General features: G+C 40.3%; 1 protein-coding gene across 1 annotated transcript in view; it reads right to left on the bottom strand.

Moving 5' to 3' along the window:
- The window catches only part of LOC143787851 (albumin-like), a 30,037-nt gene extending 8,632 nt beyond the window's left edge, over positions 1–21,405 (bottom strand). Inside the window, exons 1-13 of the mRNA XM_077276961.1 lie at positions 21,274–21,405; positions 20,757–20,820; positions 20,151–20,283; positions 15,097–15,302; positions 13,617–13,749; positions 13,170–13,270; positions 12,366–12,495; positions 11,747–11,961; positions 7,887–8,019; positions 7,707–7,804; positions 7,186–7,324; positions 1,178–1,401; positions 759–891 (exon numbers count right to left, since the gene is read on the bottom strand). Of these exons, the coding sequence (XP_077133076.1) occupies positions 759–891; positions 1,178–1,401; positions 7,186–7,324; positions 7,707–7,804; positions 7,887–8,019; positions 11,747–11,961; positions 12,366–12,495; positions 13,170–13,270; positions 13,617–13,749; positions 15,097–15,302; positions 20,151–20,283; positions 20,757–20,820; positions 21,274–21,352 (1,788 nt within the window). The 5' untranslated portion in view covers positions 21,353–21,405. The remainder of the gene's footprint in view (positions 1–758; positions 892–1,177; positions 1,402–7,185; positions 7,325–7,706; positions 7,805–7,886; positions 8,020–11,746; positions 11,962–12,365; positions 12,496–13,169; positions 13,271–13,616; positions 13,750–15,096; positions 15,303–20,150; positions 20,284–20,756; positions 20,821–21,273) is intronic.
- Positions 21,406–23,264: the final 1,859 nt, after the last annotated feature.

Below are 23,264 nucleotides of genomic sequence, written 5' to 3'. Positions count from 1 at the left end.
GTCTTATATCTAGAAACAGAAACTTATTAATGGGTTTAAATACAAAATATGTCATGATTTAAGTCCACGATAGTTTTCACTTACACTGCAAGATAATTGTGAGCGAGTGTTCTTCAAAAAGCGATTATCTTGCCGTGTACACAGTCTGGTGATCACCAAATTAAAAGTTCTCATTCTTCGGGTGAAATGATCTTTTCCATTTTCGGTGTTGCGTAGTCCTGTGTAGCCTATGTGCACTAAGCAATCTAGTATACGGTATCTAGCCAAACCAACGCCGATCGGTAAAAATTTACTCATCCGCGATCTTTCTCTGTAAACAGACCTTAACTCACCTTAACTCACCTTAGATCTAAAATAGTCTCAATTATAGTAAAGTAAAGCAACCTATTTAATAGGTCTGTTCACATGGACTGACCGGCAGCACTGAATGACCGCTGATCGGTAAAGCTTTTCCAATCGTTGGTTGTTTATTAGCCTGTTTACACAGGCAGACCGTGGTAAACGATGTGCACTGAAATAAGTTTCCATGTTTCTTATAAGTGGACAATGCATTGACGAGAACAGTGATCTTATACAAAAGATCACTTCACCCAATGAATGCCTTTTCTTCAAGGGAGCAGGAGCCTACACACACTGAAAAATTATAACTAATTATTAAAAACTCTCATTCACTATAATCTTTGAGTGTAAATGCAGATTAATTCACGCTAGATGTAAAATAGCTGCAGTCACAGTGAACAATAATACAAGAAACTTACTTCACTGTCAAAGCAGGCTTGGTGATCTTCTGCTTCACAGCATTTCACTCTTATTTCATTGAATTTTCCAATAATCTGATTTATGTTCTCTCGTGGGGTATCAGGCTTGTCTTTCAGGACACGAGTCAACAATCTGCAATTTATTTAGAAAAGGATAGAACAATAAAGGCAACCAGAACAAACTAAAAGAATATCTGTACATTACATATTCAGCATCGCCCAAGCCTAAAAAAAGGGCTAGGATATTTGGCACCCCGACTCATCTACAATTCGAGATCTTTTTCTATTATAATAGAATTTATGAAATGTAGCATCACCCAAGAATTGGATGTTACTTATCTAGATAGGTTTTTATCAAAGAGTAAGTTGGGAACATAAGCAATAATAACATTGGCTCCAGATGTAATTAATGAACTTACCCAAGCCTCTTGCGTTTCTGCTCCTCTTCTGTCCCCTCACAGATATCAGCACCACCTTTGTAGTGAGCTACATCAATCTCTGGTGCTTTGTAAGATGGGTCAGGACCAAGGTTTGTAAAACATGGTCTTCTGTCCGAATAAGAGTCAATGCAACAATGATGAACTTGGTCGTTTATGAATGTTTGTGATTCTCTTTCACACATTTCTCCTAGTAATATATCCAGCTGGAAATGCAAAAATAAGTATATTTTAATTGATGAAAAACTGTTATCAGTGTAGATTATAACCAAAAATCTAATAAATTGTGCCTTCTGTATTCAGTATCAATTGTTATTTAGCAATGCCAACTTGTAATTAGCCTGAGGGTATGTGCCCACGTTGCAGATTTCCTGCGAATCAGCAGTGTTTTTAACGGTGCAGAAACGCTGCAGATCCGCAAGTGAAATACAGTACAATGTACCGTATATACTCGAGTATAAGCCGAGATTTTCAGCCCAAATTTTTGGGCTGAAAGTGCCCCCTCGGCTTATACTCGAGTCACGGTCGGCGGGTGAGGGGGAGAGGGCGCCCGAGGCATACTTACCTAGTCCCAGCGATCCTGACGCTCCCCCTGCCCGTCCCACGGTCTCCGGGTGCAGCAGCTCTTCCCCTGTTCAGCGGTCACGTGGGACCGCTCATTAGAGAAATTAATAGGCTGCTCCACCTCCCATAGGGGCGGAGCCGCATAATTCATTTCTCTAATCAGCGGTGCCGGTGACCGCTGACAGAGGAAGAGGCTGCGGCACCGAAGACCAGCTGTCCGGGGGAAGGAGCGGGACGCCGGGAGCAGGTAAGTATTACATGTTCACCTGTCCTCGTTCCACACGCCGGGCGCCGCGCCATCTTCCTGGCGTCTCTCCTCACTGACTGTGCAGGTCAGAGGGCGCGATGACGCATATAGTGTGCGCGCCGCCCTCTGCCTGATCAGTCAGTGCGGACAGACGCCGGGACGGGACGCTGAGGAGCTGCAAGCAAGACAGGTGAGTATGTGTTTTATTATTTTTATTGCAGCAGCAGCACAGCTATGGGGCAATAATGGACGGTGCAGAGCACTATATGGCACAGCTATGGGGCAACGGTGCAGAGCACTATATGGCACAGCTATGGGGCAATAATGGTGCAGAGCACTATATGGTACAGCTATGGGGCAATAATGGTGCAGAGCACTATATGGCACAGCTATGGGGCAATTATGAATGGTGCAGAGCACTATATGGCACAGCTATGGGGCAATAATGGTGCAGAGCACTGTATGGCACAGCTATGGGGCAATAATGGTGCAGAGCACTGTATGGCACAGCTATGGGGCAATAATGGATGGTGCAGAGCACTATATGGCACAGCTATGGGGCAATAATGGTGCAGAGCACTGTATGGCACAGCTATGGGGCCATAATGAACGGTGCAGAGCACTATATGGCACAGCTATGGGGCAATAATGAACGGTGCAGAGCACTATATGGCACAGCTATGGGGCAATAATGAACGGTGCAGAGCACTATATGGCACAACTATGGGGCAATAATGAACGGTGCAGAGCACTATATGGCACAGCTATGGGGCAATAATGGTGCAGAGCACTATATGGCACAGCTATGGGGCAATAATGGTGCAGAGCACTATATGGCACAGCTATGGGGCAATAATGGTGCAGAGCACTATATGGCACAGCTATGGGGCAATAAATGGTGCAGAGCACTATATGGCACAGCTATGGGACAATAATTGTGCAGAGCACTATATGGCACAGCTATGGGGCAATTATGAACAGTGCAGAGCACTATATGGCACAGCTATGGGGCAATAATGTTGCAGAGCACTATATGGCACAGCTATGGGGCAATAATGAATGGTGCAGAGCACTATATGGCACAGCTATGGGACAATAATGGTGCAGAGTACTATATGGCACAGCTATGGGGCAATTATGAACGGTGCAGAGCACTATATGGCACAGCTATGGGGCAATTATGAACGGTGCAGAGCACTATATGGCACAGCTATGGGGCAATAATGGTGCAGAGCACTATATGGCACAGCTATGGGACAATAATGGTGCAGAGCACTATACGGCACAGCTATGGGGCAATTATGAACGGTGCAGAGCACTATATGGCACAGCTATGGGGCAATTATGAATGGTGCAGAGCACTATATGGCACAGCTATGGGGCCATAATGAACAGTATGGAGCATCTATTTTTATTTTTGAAATTCACCGGTAGCTGCTGCATTTTCCACCCTAGGCTTATACTCGAGTCAATAAGTTTTCCCAGTTTTTTGTGGCAAAATTAGGGGGGTCGGCTTATACTCGGGTCGGCTTATACTCGAGTATATACGGTAAATCAATGGTAAGAAAAATGCTGTGCTAATGGTGCAGAAAATTCCGTGTAGAAATGCTGCGGATTAAAAGAAGTAACATGTCACTTCTTTTTTGCGGATCTGCAGCGTTGTTGTACCCATTCCATTACAGAAATTCGCTGGGGTAAAAAACGCAGTAAATCCGCAAAAAAATCCGCACAATATCCGCAGCAAAACCGCACAAAATCCGCACAAAAAACACGTCAAATTCGCACCTACATTTTCTGCCAAGAGATGCAGAATCCGCACCAGAAATTCCTAAGCCTAATCCGCAACGTGTGCACATAGCCTTAGGGTGCCTTCAAACACAGCGTTTCTGATCATTGTTGGGCATTTTTTGGCATCTTTTTAACAGGGTTTTCTAGTATCTAAATGTTTCTAATTTATAAGGTGGATTATGTGCACTGTATTCAAAAGGGCCGTTACTCTGTCGTAAAACTGCTTGAATGTTACTCAGATTTTCGTACAAATCAAAGTTACTGTTTGATTTCTCCAATTTTTTTTTGCCTATTCCAACTATTTTTTGAAAAGTGGGCAGAAACTGGGGGCAGGGTCAAGCACGAACAACAAACTCATCATAATTTAAACAAAAGTGGCATAAATTACATAAGAAATGTATGTCGGGCCTGGCTTGTATAGGTTTCTAAAGCTAGTGCCGGGCAGCTGAAGATGCGCCAAAGTCAATAAAAGGAGCACACCTGGTATGAATGCGACACATTTTACTCCAATGTTTCCGTCACTGATACTGGCATACAAAACACCTGTCTTAAAGAATTGGGGCCAAAGCATTCTGAGAAGTTTTTGGGTTGTGCGTGAGACAAGAATTTATTTAATTTATAAAAATAGAAAAAAAGAACCACTGTAGGATATGCACACCACCAATGTTATGTTACCCCCTTAGTGACAGCCAATACGTCTTTTAACTGACCTGAGATATAAGAGAATAGCATCCCCATACAGGTGACAATCCAGCAGCTGTCGGTTGTGCACTATTGCTGACAACTTGCTGCATCAGCCACGATCATTGTTTGCACCGTCCATATCTGTTAAACCCCTTAGATGCTGCTGTCAATAGTGACTACATCATTATAATTGGTTAACAGAGTCTGGGGGCTTCCTCTTTATCCAAACTGGTGCCCTCAGATCATTATTTGGTGGTCCTGATGTTTGCGATGGCAATTCACGACCAAATAGCGGCCTTACAGTCTAACAGCTCTAGTAATCTGTTCACAAGTTAGAGGCATTTAGGTGGTAAAAATACACATTTTCATTTCTGTCATACCACTTTGCATTAATTCCTGTAAAGCACCAGAAGGGTTAATAAACTATCTGACAGCAGTTTTCAATATGTCTAGGGGTGCTGTTTTTAAAATGGTATCACGTTTGGGGGTTTCCCAATATATGAGACCCCTAAAGTCACATCAAACATGGATAAGTCCCTAAAAAAATAAATTTTGTAAATTTCCCTGAAAAAATGAAAAATTGCTGCTACATTTTTAAACCTCCTAAAATGCTAACAAAATAAAATAACATTTTAAAAATGGTGCTGATGTAAAGCCAACATGAGGGAAATGTTATTTATTAATGTTTTGCTGTGGTATGACCATCAGGATTAAAGGGAAAATCATTCAAATTTAGAAAATTGCTAATTTTTTAACATTTTTCTCAAATTTTTGTGATTTTTTATAAATAAGCACAAAACCTATTGATCTAAATTTACCATTATCATAAAGTATAATGTGTCACGAAAAAACAGTCTCAAAATCACTGGGATTTGTTGAAGCGTTGCAGAGTTATTACCACATAAAGTGACACTGGTCAGATTTAAAAAATTTGGCTCCGTCACTAAGGGGTTAAAAGGGAAAAACTTTATTAACAATTGAAGGTTAAAACATAATTAAAACCATTTGGGTCCCCCCCATGCAATTAACATACCACATTGGTACCACGTAACTTCCGATTCCTGCCTGACACTTACTGGCACACACTGACCACTAATGATTTAAGGTATTTAATACGTGCATTAACTGCTAGTGCTACTTCCCCTGATGAAGCCGTTCTGTTGACGGCGATATGAGTGAGGTACTGGTCTCCTCCTCCCCCCTTGCTCCTCTTCTCCCTTGCTTCCTGTCTCGGACGGGTTCCAGATGGTCCTCATGTTTTTCTCATGCAGGGCCCATGTTGCAGGTTCAGTGAGGTGCGATTTCGGCACCTTCATCTATTTATTTAGCTTACACCCTAGGGCTTGTCTGTCACCCAGCAGTATAGGTATTGCTGTGATAGGCAATTGCTTGGTGTTATTTATTTAATTGAGTGTGTTGCCTGGTCTACTCTATAACATTGTGATACATATATTTAAAGGGATAAGTATTGTGTTTACCACATACTGGGATTTTGATCGTTATTTTCTATTTGATCATGCTGCTGTATTTATTGTCATGTTTGATGCATTAAGGGCATGTATTTTTAGGGGCCATGAATTGTTACCAATGTGGTATGTTAATTGCATGGGGGGGGGGACCCACATGGTTTTAATTTTGTTTTAACCTTCAATTGTTAATAATGTTTTTCCCTTTTAACATAACAGTGGTGGTGTGCATATCCTACAGTGGTTCTTTTTTTCTCTTTTTGCATGTTACAGTTTCTCCACTGATATTGCACCCCATTGTCTATAATATTTATAATTGAGTAGTGCACCTTGTGCTTGGTTTTTTTCTTGGAAGAATTTATGTAATTGGCCCTAGGAAGGACTCTTATGGTCCCTTTAGAAGTGCCAACTGCAGTCATTAAATAATTGCCAATCGACTATATATTAGTCAATCGGCTCTCAACATAGGCCAACAAATATTCTATATGCACAGAAAGATCATGAAAGCTATCATTCTGTCCCCATGAAGCTACTTGTTATTGGCAGGGTGAATGTGATGCCAATACATATTTTAAGCCTGTTTAAAAATCATTGCACACGATGAACAAATATTTTTCTAGTTAATCAGGAGTTTGGTGGAATATTTGGATGATCCTAGACTAAGGAACAAGTGCTCTTATGAACACTCATTCCCTGATTATTGTTTCGTCAAAATGGGCCATTTCTTCTATATAGCCAGCAGAGTTCTGCATATGAAGGCTGCACTTAGCTGTATGGCATCCATAAGTGGCTGTTGGGCACTGTCGGTATAAACTGATTAACTGCTAGAAGCATAATTTTGGAGTCTGAATGAACCTGACATATTTTTCTGTACGATTTGTATGTTGGTAGACACCTATGGAGCTCTTTGGCAGGAAATATACATATCCAAGTTTCAATTAAAGATTTATTTCTTTATTTGAGAATCAATTTTCGGGATCATTGTTATCCTGCACTGAATATATGTACCCAGTGTGCACGAATGTTGAGGGGACATTCTGGATTATTTCTATAAGATTGTGAAAATTTTGTGCAATGATTTTCATGGACCCTTCACTATATCTACGCCAATTCCATTGGTAAGGTTTAAAAGCTTTTTTTGAATTATTATTTTCTAATGTGACCTGATCCATGAAATTAAAAGAATCAGTACCTAGGACCGCACCTAGGACTTTTGGACCGAACACATGAAAGCAACATACCTTGTCATCTGCACAAGTCAGTCTTTGGTTCTCAGGAAGTGCACAACACTTGCCAGCAAATTTCGTCATTTTACCTGTGACTCCAATTAGAGTTTCATCTGACATCTGTGGCATTTTTGGTACGTAGCGTCCTAGCACTCTGACAAGCAAAAAAATATCTCCTACATTAGGAAATTTTCTTATCAAATTACTTAAAACTAGGATTCATGTTTTTAGACAGTGTTTGTACAATCATACAGCAATCACTTACAATCACTTTGATTGACTCTAAGGTCAAATCAATAAACTTAGTTTAATGCTCCATGCAGTAGACTCTTGGGCTTTAATCACAGTAATTAAACATTCAGCATATAGAATTATTAATATATTCCACAGAATACAAGTGCATATCTAAATATCAACCAGGTCAAAATAATACCTATAATCACTATGTATTCTATTAACAGAACAATTTTTTGTATCTTTTTTGTCTGACCCCAACAATAGTTAAGTTAGTCACAGAATTACTGATGGAAACTTACTCAGCATGATAAACATCAGGTCCATTATTTGCATAAGCGTCACAATTTTGCTTTGCTAGAGCTTGGATTGCTTTGATTCTGGCTTCAAACAGTTGAGGCTGCAAAGAAACCAAAAGTAGATTATTTCTATTACCTGTTTTTTATTTTGACAGGTGATTGTCTAGGTAAAAGACATCTTACCGCAGCCTTGTAACAATCCGCAGGATGTTCCTCTGCACAGCACTTCTTGAGCAGGGCTTCATAGCCTTTAGCAACTCTCATACAGGATAGGTCGGATAATTCTGGATGCCTTCTTGCAAATTCAAAAAGGAACCTACAAGAGAGCATAAATATTAAAACAATATTAGATGCTGTAAACTACATTATCATTATGTACATATATGTCACAGTAAAATTTCCTTCAAGTAGATTTAAAATAAAAAATTATTGGAATATATTTATAAATAGGACAACTGAATACAGAGTGATCTATTTCAAGTGTGTATTTCTGTTAATGCTGATGATTATGGCTTACAGCCAATGAAAAAATCATTATCTCAGTAAATTAGAATACTACATAACACCAGCTTGAAAAATGATTTTAAAATCCGAAATGTTGGCCTTCTGAAATATATGTTCAGTACATGCACTCAATACTTGGTCGGGGCTCTTTTTGCATCAATTACTGCATCAATGCGGCGTGGCATGGAGGCGATCAGCCTGTGGCACTACGGAGGTATTACGGTAGCCCAGGTTGCTTTGATAACAGCCTTCAGCTTGTCATCATTGTTGGGTCTGGTGTCTCTCATCTTCCTTTTGACAATATCCCATAGATTCTCTATGAGGTTAAGGTCAGGCTAGTTTGCTGGCCAATCAAGCACAGTGATACTGTTGTTTTTATGCAAGGTATTGGTATTTTTGGCAGTGTGGATAGGTGCCAAGTCATGCTGGAGAATGAAATTTCCATTTCTAAAAAGCTTGTCAGCAGAGGGAAGCATGAAGTGCTCTAAAATTTCCTGGTAGACGGCTGCGCTGACTTTGGTCTTGATAAAACACAGTGTACCTACACCAGCAGATGATATGGCTCCCCAAACCATCACTGATTGTGGAAACCTCACTCGACCTCAAGCAGCTTGGATTGTGTGCCTCTCCACTCTTCCTCCAGACTCTGGGACCTTGATTTCCAAATGAAATGTAAAATTTAATTTCATCTGAAAACAACACCTTGGCCCACTGAACAACAGTCCAGTTCTTTTTCTCCTTGGTCCAGGTAAGATGCTTCTGGCATTGTCTATTGGCATTAGTGGCTTGACACAAGGAATGTGACAATTTTAGCCCATGTCCTGGATACGTCTGTGTGTGGTGGCTCTTCAAGCAATGACTCCAGCAGCAGTCCACTCCTTGTGAACCTTCCCCAAATATTTGAATGGCCTTTTCTTAACAATCCTTTCAAGGCTGTGGTTATGCCAGTTGCTTGTGCTCCTTTTTCTACCACCCTTTTTCCTTCCACTCAACTTTCCATTAATACGCTTGGATACGGCTCTCTGTGAACAGCCAGCTTCTTTAGCAATGACCTTTTATGGCTTAACCTCCTTGTGGAGTGTGTCAGTGACTGCCTTCTGGAAGTCAGCAAAATAAGGGACCTTTTTAAAAACTTAGGAAGCCTTTGCAAGTTTTTTTTTGTTAATTATTCAAATTTACTGAGATAATGGCCTTGGGGTTATCACAGCAGAGCTGGTGGAGCTCTGCTCTGATAGTTGACTTTATGGAACTTTCTCCAATCTCCCTACTGCATCTCTAGAGCTCAACCACAGTGATCTTGCGGTTCTTCTTTACCTCTCTCACCAATGCTCTTCTCCCACGATTGCCCAGTTTGGCTGGACAGTCAAGTCTAGGAAGACTACTGGTGGTCCCAAACTTCTTCCATTTAAGGATTATGGAGGCCACTGTGCTCTTAGGCTTCTTTCACACTAGCGTCGGGCTCGGCCCGTCGCTGTGCGTCGGGCCGACGTTCCCGACGCTAGCGTTGTCTCCGCCGCACAACGGGGGCAGCGGATGCATTTTTCCAGCGCATCCGCTGCCCCATTGTGAGGTGCGGGGAGGTGGGGGCGGAGTTCTGGCCGCGCATGCGCGGTCGGAAAAAGCGGACCGTCGTGAGCAAAAAACGTTACATGTAGCGTTTTTTGCTCCCGACGGTCCGCCACTGCACGACGCATCCGTCGCACGACGGGTGCGACGTGTGGCAATCCGTCACAATGCGTCGCTTAATGTAAATCAATGGTGAAAAAACGCATCCTGCAAACACTTTTGCAGGATGCGTTTTTTAGGCAAAACGACGCATTGTGACGGAATGCAGTTAACGCTAGTGTGAAAGTAGCCTTAGGAACCTTCAGTACTGCAGAAATTCTGTTGTAACCTTGGCCAGATCTGTGCCTTGCCACAATTCTGTCTCTGATCTCCTTGCCCTGCTCCTTTGACCTCATGATCTCATTTGGTCTGACATGTACTGTGAGCTGTGAGGTTTTATATAGACAGGTGTGTGCCTTTCTAAATCAAGTCCTATCAATTTAATTAAACATAGCTGGACTCCAATGAAGGAGTAGAACCATCTCAAGAGGATCACAAGGAAATGGACAGCATGTGACTTAAATATGAGTGTCTGAGCAAAGGGTCTCAATACTTATGACCATGTGATATTTCAGTTTTTCTTTTTTATTACATTTGCATAAAATTCAGCATTTCTGTTTTTTTCAGTCAAGATGGGGTGCAGAGTGTACATTCATTTTTTTTAAAAATGAACTTTTTTGAATTTACCAAATGGCTGCAATGAAACAGAGAGTGAAAAATTTAAAGGGGGGTATGAATACTTTCTGTACCCACTGTATAAATCTGTAACCTACATTTTACTGTATTCATTGTCAAATACAAACCCACTGTATTTGCATATATATACACTCACCGGCCACTTTATTAGGTACACCATGCTAGTAACGGGTTGGACCCCCTTTTGCCTTCAGAACTGCCTGAATTCTTCGTGGCATAGATTCAACAAGGTGCTGGAAGCATTCCTCAGAGATTTTGGTCCATATTGACATGATGGCATCACACAGTTGCCGCAGATTTGTCGGCTGCACATCCCAAAGATGCTCCATACAAGGCAGGATGGATCCATGCTTTCATGTTGTTTACGCCAAATTCTGACCCTACCATCCGAATGTCGCAGCAGAAATCGAGACTCATCAGACCAAGCAACGTTTTTCCAATCTTCTACTGTCCAATTTCGATGAGCTTGTACAAATTGTAGCCTCAGTTTCCTGTTCTTAGCTGAAAGGAGTGGTACCCGGTGTGGTCTTCTGCTGCTGTAGCCCATCTGCCTCAAAGTTCGACGCACTGTGCGTTCAGAGATGCTCTTAGGCCTACCTTGGTTGTAACGGGTGGCGATTTGAGTCACTGTTGCCTTTCTATCAGCTCGAACCAGTCTGCCCATTCTCCTCTGACCTCTGGCATCAACAAGGCATTTCCGCCCACAGAACTGCCGCTCACTGGATTTTTTTTCTTTTTCGGACCATTCTCTGTAAACCCTAGAGATGGTTGTGCGTGAAAATCCCAGTAGATCAGCAGTTTCTGAAATACTCAGACCAGCCCTTCTGGCACCAACAACCATGCCACGTTCAAAGGCACTCAAATCACCTTTCTTCCCCATACTGATGCTCGGTTTGAACTGCAGGAGATTGTCTTGACCATGTCTACATGCCTAAATGCACTGAGTTGCGGCCATGCGATTGGCTGATTAGAAATTAAGTGTTAACAAGAAGTTGGACAGGTGTACCTAATAAAGTGGCCAGTGAGTGTAATGTACAGGGTATATATATGTATATATATATATATATATATATATATATATATATATATATATATATATATATATCATTAGTAAATAAATCTCCTATGTTTTGTGGAGTTTCCACCATTACCCAATCTGAATTTGCTTAACCAAAATAGAGATTGCTATTAGTATAGAATTGTATAAATATGCTACATCTGAATCTAAGTATATTTACTTTGCTAAGTAGACATCTTTTTCATCTGCATAATGTTTGCACACATCGTCGGCCTCTACAAACTCTTTCATTTCTTTAGGCAGATCTGCTGGGATGTCGTCCTTGGGCAAGGCAATCATGCAGGGTGTGCGCTCAAGTATACTCTTTTCACAACAAGCTTTCAAGTTGGGTGATATCTTTTCCTGATTGTCACAGATATGCTGGATGTATTCCATCTGCCAGATAGAGACATAAAGGATTAGTCCTATGGCTGCACTTTACCCACTTACAGTGGTCTAGAAGAAGACATGTTCTGAAATGCTGTGCCCGGGATCTGATCAAAGTTTACTAGTTTTATTAGTGGGTGAGAAGAATAAGAGGCTTCAGGAGCGGCAAAATAACAGGAGCGGCAAAATAACTTTGTAAGTCCAGCAACAGATATCCCTTTCCATGTCTTACAAGGTTGAGGGGTTTGACCTTCTTTTAGTGCTTAGGTGCTGTGATAGGACTCTTGCTATGAGGTCCCGTTGTCCCCATGACTATTGGAAATAATAAAATAATAATATACTATCCTACGAAACCTATCCATAAACTCAAAGTTTTTTTCTTTGCTGTAGCATTTGTGTCTTTCTTGTCTTACCTTCTCAGTCATACATTCGACCACATCATCCTTACAGCAGTCCTTACTCAAATGCACTGATTCAAGCGTGAGCTTATGTACAGCATCAAAAGAAGAGCCAGGGAATTTCTTAGCAAATTTAACAAGTTTTCTGAAGAAGAGAAATGCAAATTAGGAAATATTAACAGGTTATAGGTGTTTTCTCAAGATCGCAGATTTTCACCTATCTTCACAATGCATGATAAATGTTTGGATGCTGAAGATTCCACCACTAAGACCTCCACCAACCATTAGAATGGGAGTTTCGTGTTCCCCATTTGAATTAATAGGATGTTGTGAAAACACCATGCGATTCTATTTAAGGACTATTTGAAAATATTTAAATGAATCAGAGGACGCATATGTGCACTGATACTCGAACTAGGAACATGGGAACCCATGGGAGTCCCAGTGATATGACCCTCGTGTTAAGACACTAATCATCTAATCTGTTTATAGGTAAGAAGTTTCTAAGGTCTCTAAAAAGTTCCATATACTATCAACTTATGCAAAGTTTGTTGTAGATACAGTTCACATTTATGTCACCCCTGTAGTATTTCTGTTTCTTCTAGGTACACTATATCACATTATGACAAATTATGAAACAGAATATGATAAAGGTAGGTAGTGGCTAACTGGGAAAGTGGCTCTTTTTCCTACGGCCTACTTGATCCCTTCCTGGCACTCAGCCCCTAGGTGCCCTACTAGCCCCCTACTAGCTAAACCCTTGAATTATGAATAAATAGCAATAACAGTCAATCAATAATCGAGTAGTCTGTGACTTACTTGGCATAGTAGACTCTCTCTGGTGGGAATGATTTAAGAACATGGCAAGTATGTTTCTGTTGATATTCTAAATAAAGTGTGGTTTTTTGAACGTCAATGAACTGGAAAATTACAAAACAAAATAATGAGGAAAAAAATAAGAAACATATTACAAAGTCTTGTGAAATTTAAATGGGTTCTGGCATTTTGTGTCCTCTCAAGCTACTTGGTTTTTGATAGTCTATTTCCTGAACTGCAGGGAAGTGCTCCTGGACTAGGTTACTTAGAGCTTTCTTTGTCCACATTCCCCTTCCTCGGAGATCTCCATGTAAACAATCCAAAGAGCATGGAAAGAAGAACACTGATGTATACAGAGCACACAGGGTATACAGGGGTCAGGTCCTTTCGGTAGATATGGTTGTGATTATAAATTAATACAATTTTACAGTAAAACGTTGCACACCATACCCTGGCATCGAAACATTTCTCCTTCTCTTCTTCTGCACAGCAGTCATTCATAATAAGGCTGTATTGTTTAGCAAGCCCCAGAACTGCCGGGGGGTAGAGAGATGGGTGTCTCTTAGCAACAGTATCAGTGTAGCTGAAAGTAAACAAACCATATGGTTAGGATAGCCATCTACATCCTAGCTAAAGCGCCAACCTCATCTCCTGAAAATTATGCAACTTTCTCTATTAGTTATTAATCAGTTTCAGGATCTCTGCTTGCTGTCAGCAGATATTGAACATGATGAGGACAGGTTTGGGGAATTGTTTCTGTTCACTGATAGGAAGCAGAGGTCTTAAAACTGTGGGGAACTGAAATACAAAGTATATTGTAACATTTCATAACTTTTTATAGCTAATTTATTTTCTGGCTAGATATAATTTCTCATGCAGATGTCCAAGAGGTAGCAATAGTGGGTGCAGATGCTTTAGTTGCATCCAGTCTCTTGGCAATATATGAAGCCACATATATATGGTTTTAAGGCTGGTTTCACATTTGCGTTCTTTACCGCTGCGTTTTAGCGCAAAAAAAGCATGCATTTTTTTCCCTATATTTAACATTAAAAACGCATGCGTTTTTTTTGTATGCGTTTTGCCGCGTTTGACGACGCATGCGTCGTTTCTATGCTTGCGTTTGGTTGCAGAAATGCAACATGTAGTAATTTCTAGAGGCGTTTTTTTGCCGCAAAAAATGTATTGCTGTCTATGTAAACGCATGCATTTTTAAGCACATGCGTTTGTTTGCATTTTAAACGCATTCGTTTCAATAGAAAAAAACAAGAATACACACTGATAAGCCACCCCCCACCATCAAGGTGATAAAGGGATCCAAACCCTAACCCTAACCCATCAAGGTGATAAAGGGAACCAAACCCTCACCCTAACCCCAACCCTAACCCATCAAGGTGATAAAGGGAACCAAACCCTCACCCTAACCCCAACCCTAACCCATCAAGGTGATAAAGGGATCCAAACCCTAACCCTACCCCTAACCCCAACCCTAGCTATTTCTATTTTTAGTGGGTTTTCTAGATGATTTTGATGATTGGCATCTGTCACACACTTCTCAGCATGCGTTTCAAAAACGCAAACGCAGGAAAAAACGCATGTAAACGCGTCAAAACGCCGCGTTTTTGAGAAAACGCATGCGTCTAAAAAACACAGCGTTTGCACGCATTTACATGCATTTTTTTCACCACCTGCGTTTGCGTTTTAAACGTAAATGTGAAACTAGCCTAAGGGAGGTTTTTTGCAGATTTTGACTTACTGCTCCTTAGCTTCAAATTACACTTCTGGGCACAGATGTGCAAGTATGAAACATGTTATGATAGATTTATATGGTGATATGAACGACTGCACCAATAGGTATACTACATATACACATTACACACAAATGACAAAAGGAATAAGAAAATTCATTAAAAAAATGAATGCAAACACCTACTAGTGGAAAGCTTCATGAGGGTCTTCTGTCTGCAGTTTACAAGCAGCAGCAGCATCTGGTTTCTTAAATGGCTCAATGTTGGTATCTCTATGGTCATGGAAACACTTCTCTCTTTCTGGGTCTTGCTTTCCACAGCAATCAGCTTTCCAGGGATAAGTTTGCATTTCGTCTGATCCTGTACATACTTTATCATAGAAAATTGTACTCTGTAAAAGCATGAAAGAAAATAAATCAGATGTGTCATTTGAAGAAGACAATGTGAAAAAAACCTCTGAGGAATGCTTAAAGGGGTTGTTCTACTGTTAAAGTAAAGTACATTTTAGTTAGGGCCGGCTCCAGGTTTTTGAGGGCCTCGGGCGAAAGAATCTCAGTGGGCCCCCCCCCCTTTAACACATACCACGATTAATGATGTGCAGATACAGCAGAGAAATATAGGTATAGTACAATGCCAGATTTCACTTCTTACATGAGCGATAGCTATTGTAAATTCTACAATACCATAGAGCAGAGGGGCTTTATATAAGTCAGCCCCTTATATGCCAATTTTTGTGACCTCAGTTACCAGTAGGCATTTCATTGTTAGCTAAACTTGCTGCAAAGGAAAAACTGCATACATTGAATATGACAATCTTTTAATGGAAAACTTTTTAAAGTAAACATTAGAATGTGTGAAGAGAAGAAAAAATGGAATGCACTCACCGATTTCAAAAGGCAGCTTTTATTGAATCTTCATAAATAAAACTTCAGGGCCGGGGGAAGAGGAGTGGAGCTCGGGCGAGCAGGGGGAGACGACGGCCGTTTCGCGCAGTGCTTGTGCTTCAACAGGTCTGCATGAGTGAGGGCTGGGCGGTGAACAAGATATGTCAGCTAGCAGACACATCCCCCACCCCCGCCCTTCCACTTGCCGAGAAATACACACATTGAAAAGCACTCATTAAAAACAAAAGAGAAAAGCCAAAATTGCACACCATAACTGACATAGGGAGATAATCATAGGAGTTGCTGGCAAAAAAAAACCTAAAAAAAACTTCTTATCTAAACAGCTAACAGAGCCATTACCATTAATAAAATTACCAAAAAGACTTTGTGAATACATCTGAATACATATAAATACAAAACCTCACTATTTGGCAGCAATATTACAGGAAAAATTGCAGAGACATTTTTTTACAAAATAAAAAAAAATTGCAGAGACATTTTTTTTACAAAAAAACAGACATATCCACTCTGTCGTTGAAGCCTAGAGGACCCATTGCGCCAGTGCGCATGATCCATCTGGCTTCATGCCTCAAGAGGAGATTATCCCAGTTGCCCCCTCGCACGGGTGAGTTAACCCTTTCAATACCCGCAAATGTCAACACTGCGGGATTACCATCATGTCTATCCTTAACATGGGAAATCAATCTAGGAACACCCTTGCCAGAAAGCACAGATTTTGAATGTTCACGGAATCTGACATATAGGGGACGGATAGTTTTCCCTATATTAAAATACTTACAATAAGAAAACATACGGTACACCACATGGTCAGTTTTACAAGTTATGAATTCATTAACTAGATGATCTATATCTCCCATATGTAGCGACTGCTCCGTAATATGTTGATCACAAAAAGGACAATGTCCGCATTTGAAGTTTCCTTTGGGAATACTAGAACGCAACCAATTGCTGTTACTTTTCACAATTCGGTTCCTGACCAATCTGTCTCTCAATCTCATACTACCTCTATTAGATATCAAAGGACCCCTGGCTACAATATCCACTATATCTTTATCACGCTCTAATAAATGCCAATTCCTTCTAATAGATGAGCGTATGTGATTATCCATAGCACTAAAACGAAAACAGAATGCAAATCTTTTACCCTTATTCATTTTCCTCTTATCACGCATTAGTCCAACCTCCTCATTATCTACCTCTCTGTCTAGAGCTGACTGGACTAAATTTTCGGGGTAACCCCTCTGTCTGAATCTATCTTTCATTTCCATTGATTGCGGTCGCTACATATGGGAGATATAGATCATCTAGTTAATGAATTCATAACTTGTAAAACTGACCATGTGGTGTATGTTATTTTCTGCCCGAGTAAGTATTTTAATATAGGGAAGACTATCGGTCCCCTATATGTCAGATTCCATGAACATTCAAAATCTGTGCTTTCTGGCAAGGTGTTCCTAGATTGATTTCCCATGTTAAGGATAGACATGATGGTAATCCCGCAGTGTTGACATTTGCGGGTATTGAAAGGGTTAACTCACCCGTGCGGGGGGGCAACTGGGATTATCTCCTCTTGAGGCATGAAGCCAGATGGATCATGCGCACTGGCGCAATGGGTCCTCTAGGCTTCAACGACAGAGTGGATATGTCTGTTTTTTTGTAAAAAAAATATCTCTGCAAATTTTTTTTTTTTGTAAGAAAATGTCTCTGCAATTTTTCCTGTAATATTGCTGCCAAATAGTGAGGTTTTGTATTTATATGTATTCAGATGTATTCACAAAGTCTTTTTGGTGATTTTATTAATGGTAATGGCTCTGTTAGCTGTTTAGATAAGAAGTTTTTTTTTGTTTTGTTTTTTGCCAGCAACTCCTATGGTTATCTCCCTATGTCATTTATGGTGTGCAATTTTGGCTTTTCTCTTTTGTTTTTAATGAGTGCTTTTTAATGTGTGTATTTCTCGGCAAGTGGGAGGGCGGGGGTGGGGGATGTGTCTGCTAGCTGACATATCTTGTTCACCGCCCAGCCCTCACTCATGCAGACCCATTGAAGTGCAAGCACTGCGCGAAACGGCTGTCATCTCCTCCTGCTCGCCCGAGCTCCACTCCTCTTCCCCCGGGCCTGAAGTTTTATTTATGAAGATTCAATAAAAGCTGCCTTTTGAGATCGGTGAGTGCATTCCATTTTTTCTTCTCTTCACACTATGGAACAAATCTGATTTTACATGGAGTTGCGCCCAGAATTCTATAATGTGGCTGTCTTTTGGACAAAAATGACTTAATACACCAGCTTTAATTTAATCAACAAGTTTCGGGTAGTGCCGTTCACTTTTGTCTTTGTTTCTGCAAACATTAGAAAGTATTAACAAAGAACATTTGTAAAAGTGCAAAATGTGTAGCATATAGCACAGCCACGTAGTATATAACACAGCCCACGTAGTATATAACACAGCCATGTAGTATATAGCAAAGCCACGTAGTATATAACACAGCCCACATTGCATATAACACAGCCCACGTAAAATATAGCACAGCCACATAGCATATAGCACAGCCCACATAGCATATAACACAGCCCACGTAGCATATAACACAGCCCAAGTAGCATATAACACTGCCCACTTAGCATATAGCACAGCCATGTAGCACATAACACAGCTCACATAGTATATAACACAGCCCACGAAGCATATAGCACAGCCAAGTAGCATATTACAAAGCCCACATAGCATATAGCACAGCCATGTAGTATATAGCACAGCCACATAGTATTGTATATAGTAAAGCCCATGAAGGATATAGCACAGCCACGTAGCATATAGCACAGCCACGTAGTATATAACACAGCCCACGTAGTATATAGCACAGCTGAGCCCACATAGTATATAGCACAGCTGAGCCCATGTAGTATATAGCACAGCCCACGTAGAATATAACACAGCCCACATAGTATATAGCACAGCCACCTAGTATATAACACAGCCACATAGTATAAAGCAGTGTGGGCACCATATCCCTGTTAAAAAAAGAATTAAAATAAAAAATAGTTATATACTAACCATCTGGCAGCCCCCGGATCCAGCCCATGCCTTAGTGATGCTCTTGTTCCCAGTAATGTCTTGCAAGACAATGACCTGTAATGATGTAGCAGTCTCGCGTGACCCTACATCATCTGGGGTCATTGCGCAAGGCATCACTGGGAATGGAAGCTGCCGGGAGCATCGCGAGGATCGGGAAGGCTGCGGGGGCCGCCGGAAGGCGAGAATAGCACGATTTTTTAAAATTATTTTTAACATTATATCTTTTTACTATTGATGTTACATAGGCAGCATCAATAGTAAAAAGTTGCTCACTCTTGTCAAAATGCCCCCCCATCTCGCTAGGGCCCGGGCACTTGCCCGGGTATGCCGGGTGCTGACTCCGGCCCTGATTTTAGTCAATGGATCTTGGAATAATAATAAGTTCCACAATTAGATGTGTTAAAAAATGTTCCTGTGCTGAGATAATCCTATAAATGTGCCCCTGCTGTGTACTGTGTACTGTGTAATGGCTGTGTCTGACCATGCAGGGACATGGTCTGATCATACCACAGCTCATGGGCAGAGGAGGAAGCAAAAGAGAGTATACAAACAGGACAACATGGGAGCACAGCGAATTCTTATTTTGCTATGCAAAACATTACTCTGCCTGTTTTAATCACAGGAGAGAGTGTTTCTTGCCGTGCCTCCCTCACTTTGAGCTCACATAAACTAAGTCCATGACAAGTGAGCTCAGCATGATCTGCAGCTCCTACCTCACTGATTTGATTTATGATGAGCTCAGGGGACTGGAGATGTGGCTAAAACACTCGCTCCTGTGATAAAACAGGCTGAGTAATGTTTTACCTCACAGTAAGCAGCAGCTGCTAGCCATTCCTATGTCATCTGTATAATGGCTTATTCTTTATTCCCTGGTCAAAAGATGTATTATGTGCAGAACATGTCCCTGCATGGTCAGAAACATTCATTACACCATACATAGCAGGGGCACCTTTATAAGATCACAGGGGGGGGAAATAACAGCCAATTGTGTAGCTTATTATTATTACAAGATCTCTTAATTAAAATGTATTGTGTTGCTTTTGGGACAACCTTTTAATTTAAAAAAAAAAACTTTTCACATTAGACTGATTTGTTTTTTCTGTAGAGATCCAGCTGGCTTGTGACATGGAAGCTGACTCCAATCTATATGTAAAATATGGAAGATTACTTTGGATCTTCATGCTATATGATTATAACTTTCAATGTGGGGGTTTCAGAGTAAAAGCTATGTTGTGGAATTATCGCTAGCAAACATTCATACCATTGGTTTCTTGCAATCTGCTTTATCTTCGTCATCTACACAATGTTCAGCAATGGTGGAAAGTTCTTGAACCAGTTTCATGTGTTGTTGAAGTGAACATTTCTGGAAGTTCTGAGCGGTCATAGCAAGCAGTCTACAAAATAATAGTATGAAGTTAATGACGCTCAAAATGGCAGCACATTAAAGGAATCAGCTTTGAATACTACTTTATTTTTACGATTCTTGCTAGTATTGTAAATATATTTGCAGAAGGGTGTACATTTATATGGAAATTAAAGAGCTTATATTATTGTTATCCAGTCTACTGGGACAGAAATAATATTTTGCTCTATGGCATAGTAAAAAAGAAACTTAATAGCATTTCCTAGTTTTTAGTAGATTGCAAATGAGTCAATTATCCTAATTGCTGGTGGGTTGTGCAGAACAGCCCCTTAGTAGAGACAAATTAAATGATGAGATGTATAAAGGCCATATAATTTAATGTCTAATTTTGCTGCCCAAATTCACCCTGCTTCAATGATTATTTTAGGTTCCCATAATAAAGTGGATAAATTATAAATAGCTAAAAAGATAGAAACTGTGGAAAAACAGATAAAAAATACTTACATGTGTTTAAAGTTTTCTGGGCCGAGAGTAACATACATGCTACCAATGAGCCTGGGATGATGCTCTAGAAAAAATGAAAAGACAGGGAAGAATATAAATATAAATTTCATGCAAATTATAATTCTCATTAGTGGAAAAGTAGAAATTTGGCACATCTAAACAGAAATAACTTAAAATATCTAAAATATCTTAGTCTTTATGAGAAGTTCATAAAATAACGAACCAGTACTGGTGACATTTTAAGAACTGACGCGTTTCTGGCAACAGCCATTAGTCACATACAGTAACTGTGAAGTTAAATTTGCATCAACCCTTAAGATAATAACAAAATATAATACATAGTATTGACTACTAAACTTGTAAAATTGTACATTTTCAGGATGGTCTTTTCAGGATGTAATGTAACAGTGCAGCACATACTATTTTCTATGTGTTGGACAAAGAATAGTTTAGTGAAGTTTTGTTTGCATTGATAATAATTACATATTGGTTAGTACTTAGTACAATCCTCACTTACCTACATCCCTCTTTTGCAAATGTCTTGACTCAGTAGCTATCGTACAGAGGAGCACACAAATCAGAGTGACCCACTTCATGGCTGCAGCTCTTTGGGGAGGACCTCTCAGAAGCCTGGAGAATACGTGAAAATCTTGTGAATATATATGTTGTCTGGCTCCATTTACAAATGATTAACCAGACTGGTTCTATAAATTATTAATATTTACCTTGTGATTGAAATAGGGGGATGGCAAAAACACACTATTTGTAAATTAGGTTGATACTGGCACCCATCTCTTTAAAAGTCCTTGTATATCAGGTAGATGTCCACAGATGAACTACATCAGTCTTAGGTTATTACTCAATGAAACTACAAACAAAAGGTTAAGTAAAGTGATCCTTGATTATGACAGCTCCTCGGTCTCTGTTCATTGTCTACTCCAAATGTGTACAAAGGTAAAATAATAAAAAAGACATAACACTTCTATGTTGTTCCCCTATATTTTACTCATATATACAGTGGTTTGAGAAAGTATTCCCCCCCTCCTGACATGTTTTTTGTTTATCTACCTCACAACCTGGAATTTCACTGGTTATTTTAAGGGTTTGCATCAGTTCATGAAAAGAATATGCCCTCAACTGTTAAAATTAGGTTTTTTTTATTGTGAAGCAAACAACAAATGGGACACAATACCTGAAAACTTCAGTATGTATAACTATTCGCCGCCCTAAAGTTAGTATCTAGCTCCTTCAAGTTAGGTGTTCTCCTATGTGAACAGCAATCATCAAGTCTGACCACAGATTCTCATTTTAATTACAGTGTGGGCTTTGACTAGGTCACTCCAAAACATTTAAACCTTTCCCCTTAAACCACTGGAGTGATGCTTTAGCAGCATGCTTTGGGTCACTGTCTTCTTGGAAGGTGAACCTCCGTCCCAGTCTCAAAACACTGACAGACTGAAACAGGTTTTGCTCAAGAATATCCCTGTATTTTGCTCCATCCATCTTCTCCTCAACTCAGACCATTTCCCCTGTCTCTGCTGTCGAACATCCTCAAAGCATGATGCTGCCACCACCATGTTTTTCTGTGGGGATAGTGTTCTTGAGGTGATGAGCTGTGTTGATTTGGCGCCAGACATAGTGTTTACCTTTGTGGCCAAAACGTTTTGGTTTCAGCACCTTCCTCCATACATTTCGTGAGTCTCTCACATGTCTTTTGGCAAACTCAAAATGAGCCTTACAATTATTGTGTGTAAGTAAAGTCTTTTTTTCTCTCCACTCTTCCATAAAGGCCACCTCTATGGAGTGTACGGCTTTTTGTGGTCATATGGAAAGATACTCCAGTCTCTGCTTTTAAACTATGCAGCTCCTTCAGGGTTACCTTTGGTCTCTGTGCTGCCTCTCTGAATAATGCCCTCCTTGTCTGGGCTGAGAGTTTTGGTGGGCAGCCCTCTCTTGGCAGGTTTGTTGTGGCACCATGTTATTTCCTTTTGATGATAATAGTTTTGATGGTGCTCAGAGATTGGGTTATTTTTTTTTATAACCCAACCCTGACTTGTATGTCTGAACAACTTTGTCCCTTCCTTGTTTGCAAATCTCCTTGGTCTTCATGGTGTTTGGTTGTGGTGCCTCTTTCTTAATGGTGTTGCAGCCTCTGTGGCCTTTTAGAAAAGGTGTGTATATACTGACAGACCATGTGATAGATTACACACAGATGGTCTTCCTTTCACTAAATATGTGACTTATGAAGATAATTGCTTGCACCAGAAATTTTTAGGGCATATGCACATGCCAATTTTTATTTATTTTATCCCATAAACTTAATTTTTGCCTACATTTTTCTCTCTTCACTTCACCAACTCAGACTATTTAGTGCTGATGCATCACACTCAAATCAGATTTCAAAAATTTTTCAGCACATATTGTAATGTAAAAAAAAATAGCTAAAATATACAAAATTTACTTTATACATCTATTCACACACAAAAAAAGAGAAACCATGCTAAAACT

This window comes from Ranitomeya variabilis, chromosome 1 (assembly GCF_051348905.1).
Source record: "Ranitomeya variabilis isolate aRanVar5 chromosome 1, aRanVar5.hap1, whole genome shotgun sequence".
Taxonomy (NCBI): domain Eukaryota; kingdom Metazoa; phylum Chordata; class Amphibia; order Anura; family Dendrobatidae; genus Ranitomeya; species Ranitomeya variabilis.
This window is presented reverse-complemented; position numbering and strand designations above follow the sequence as displayed.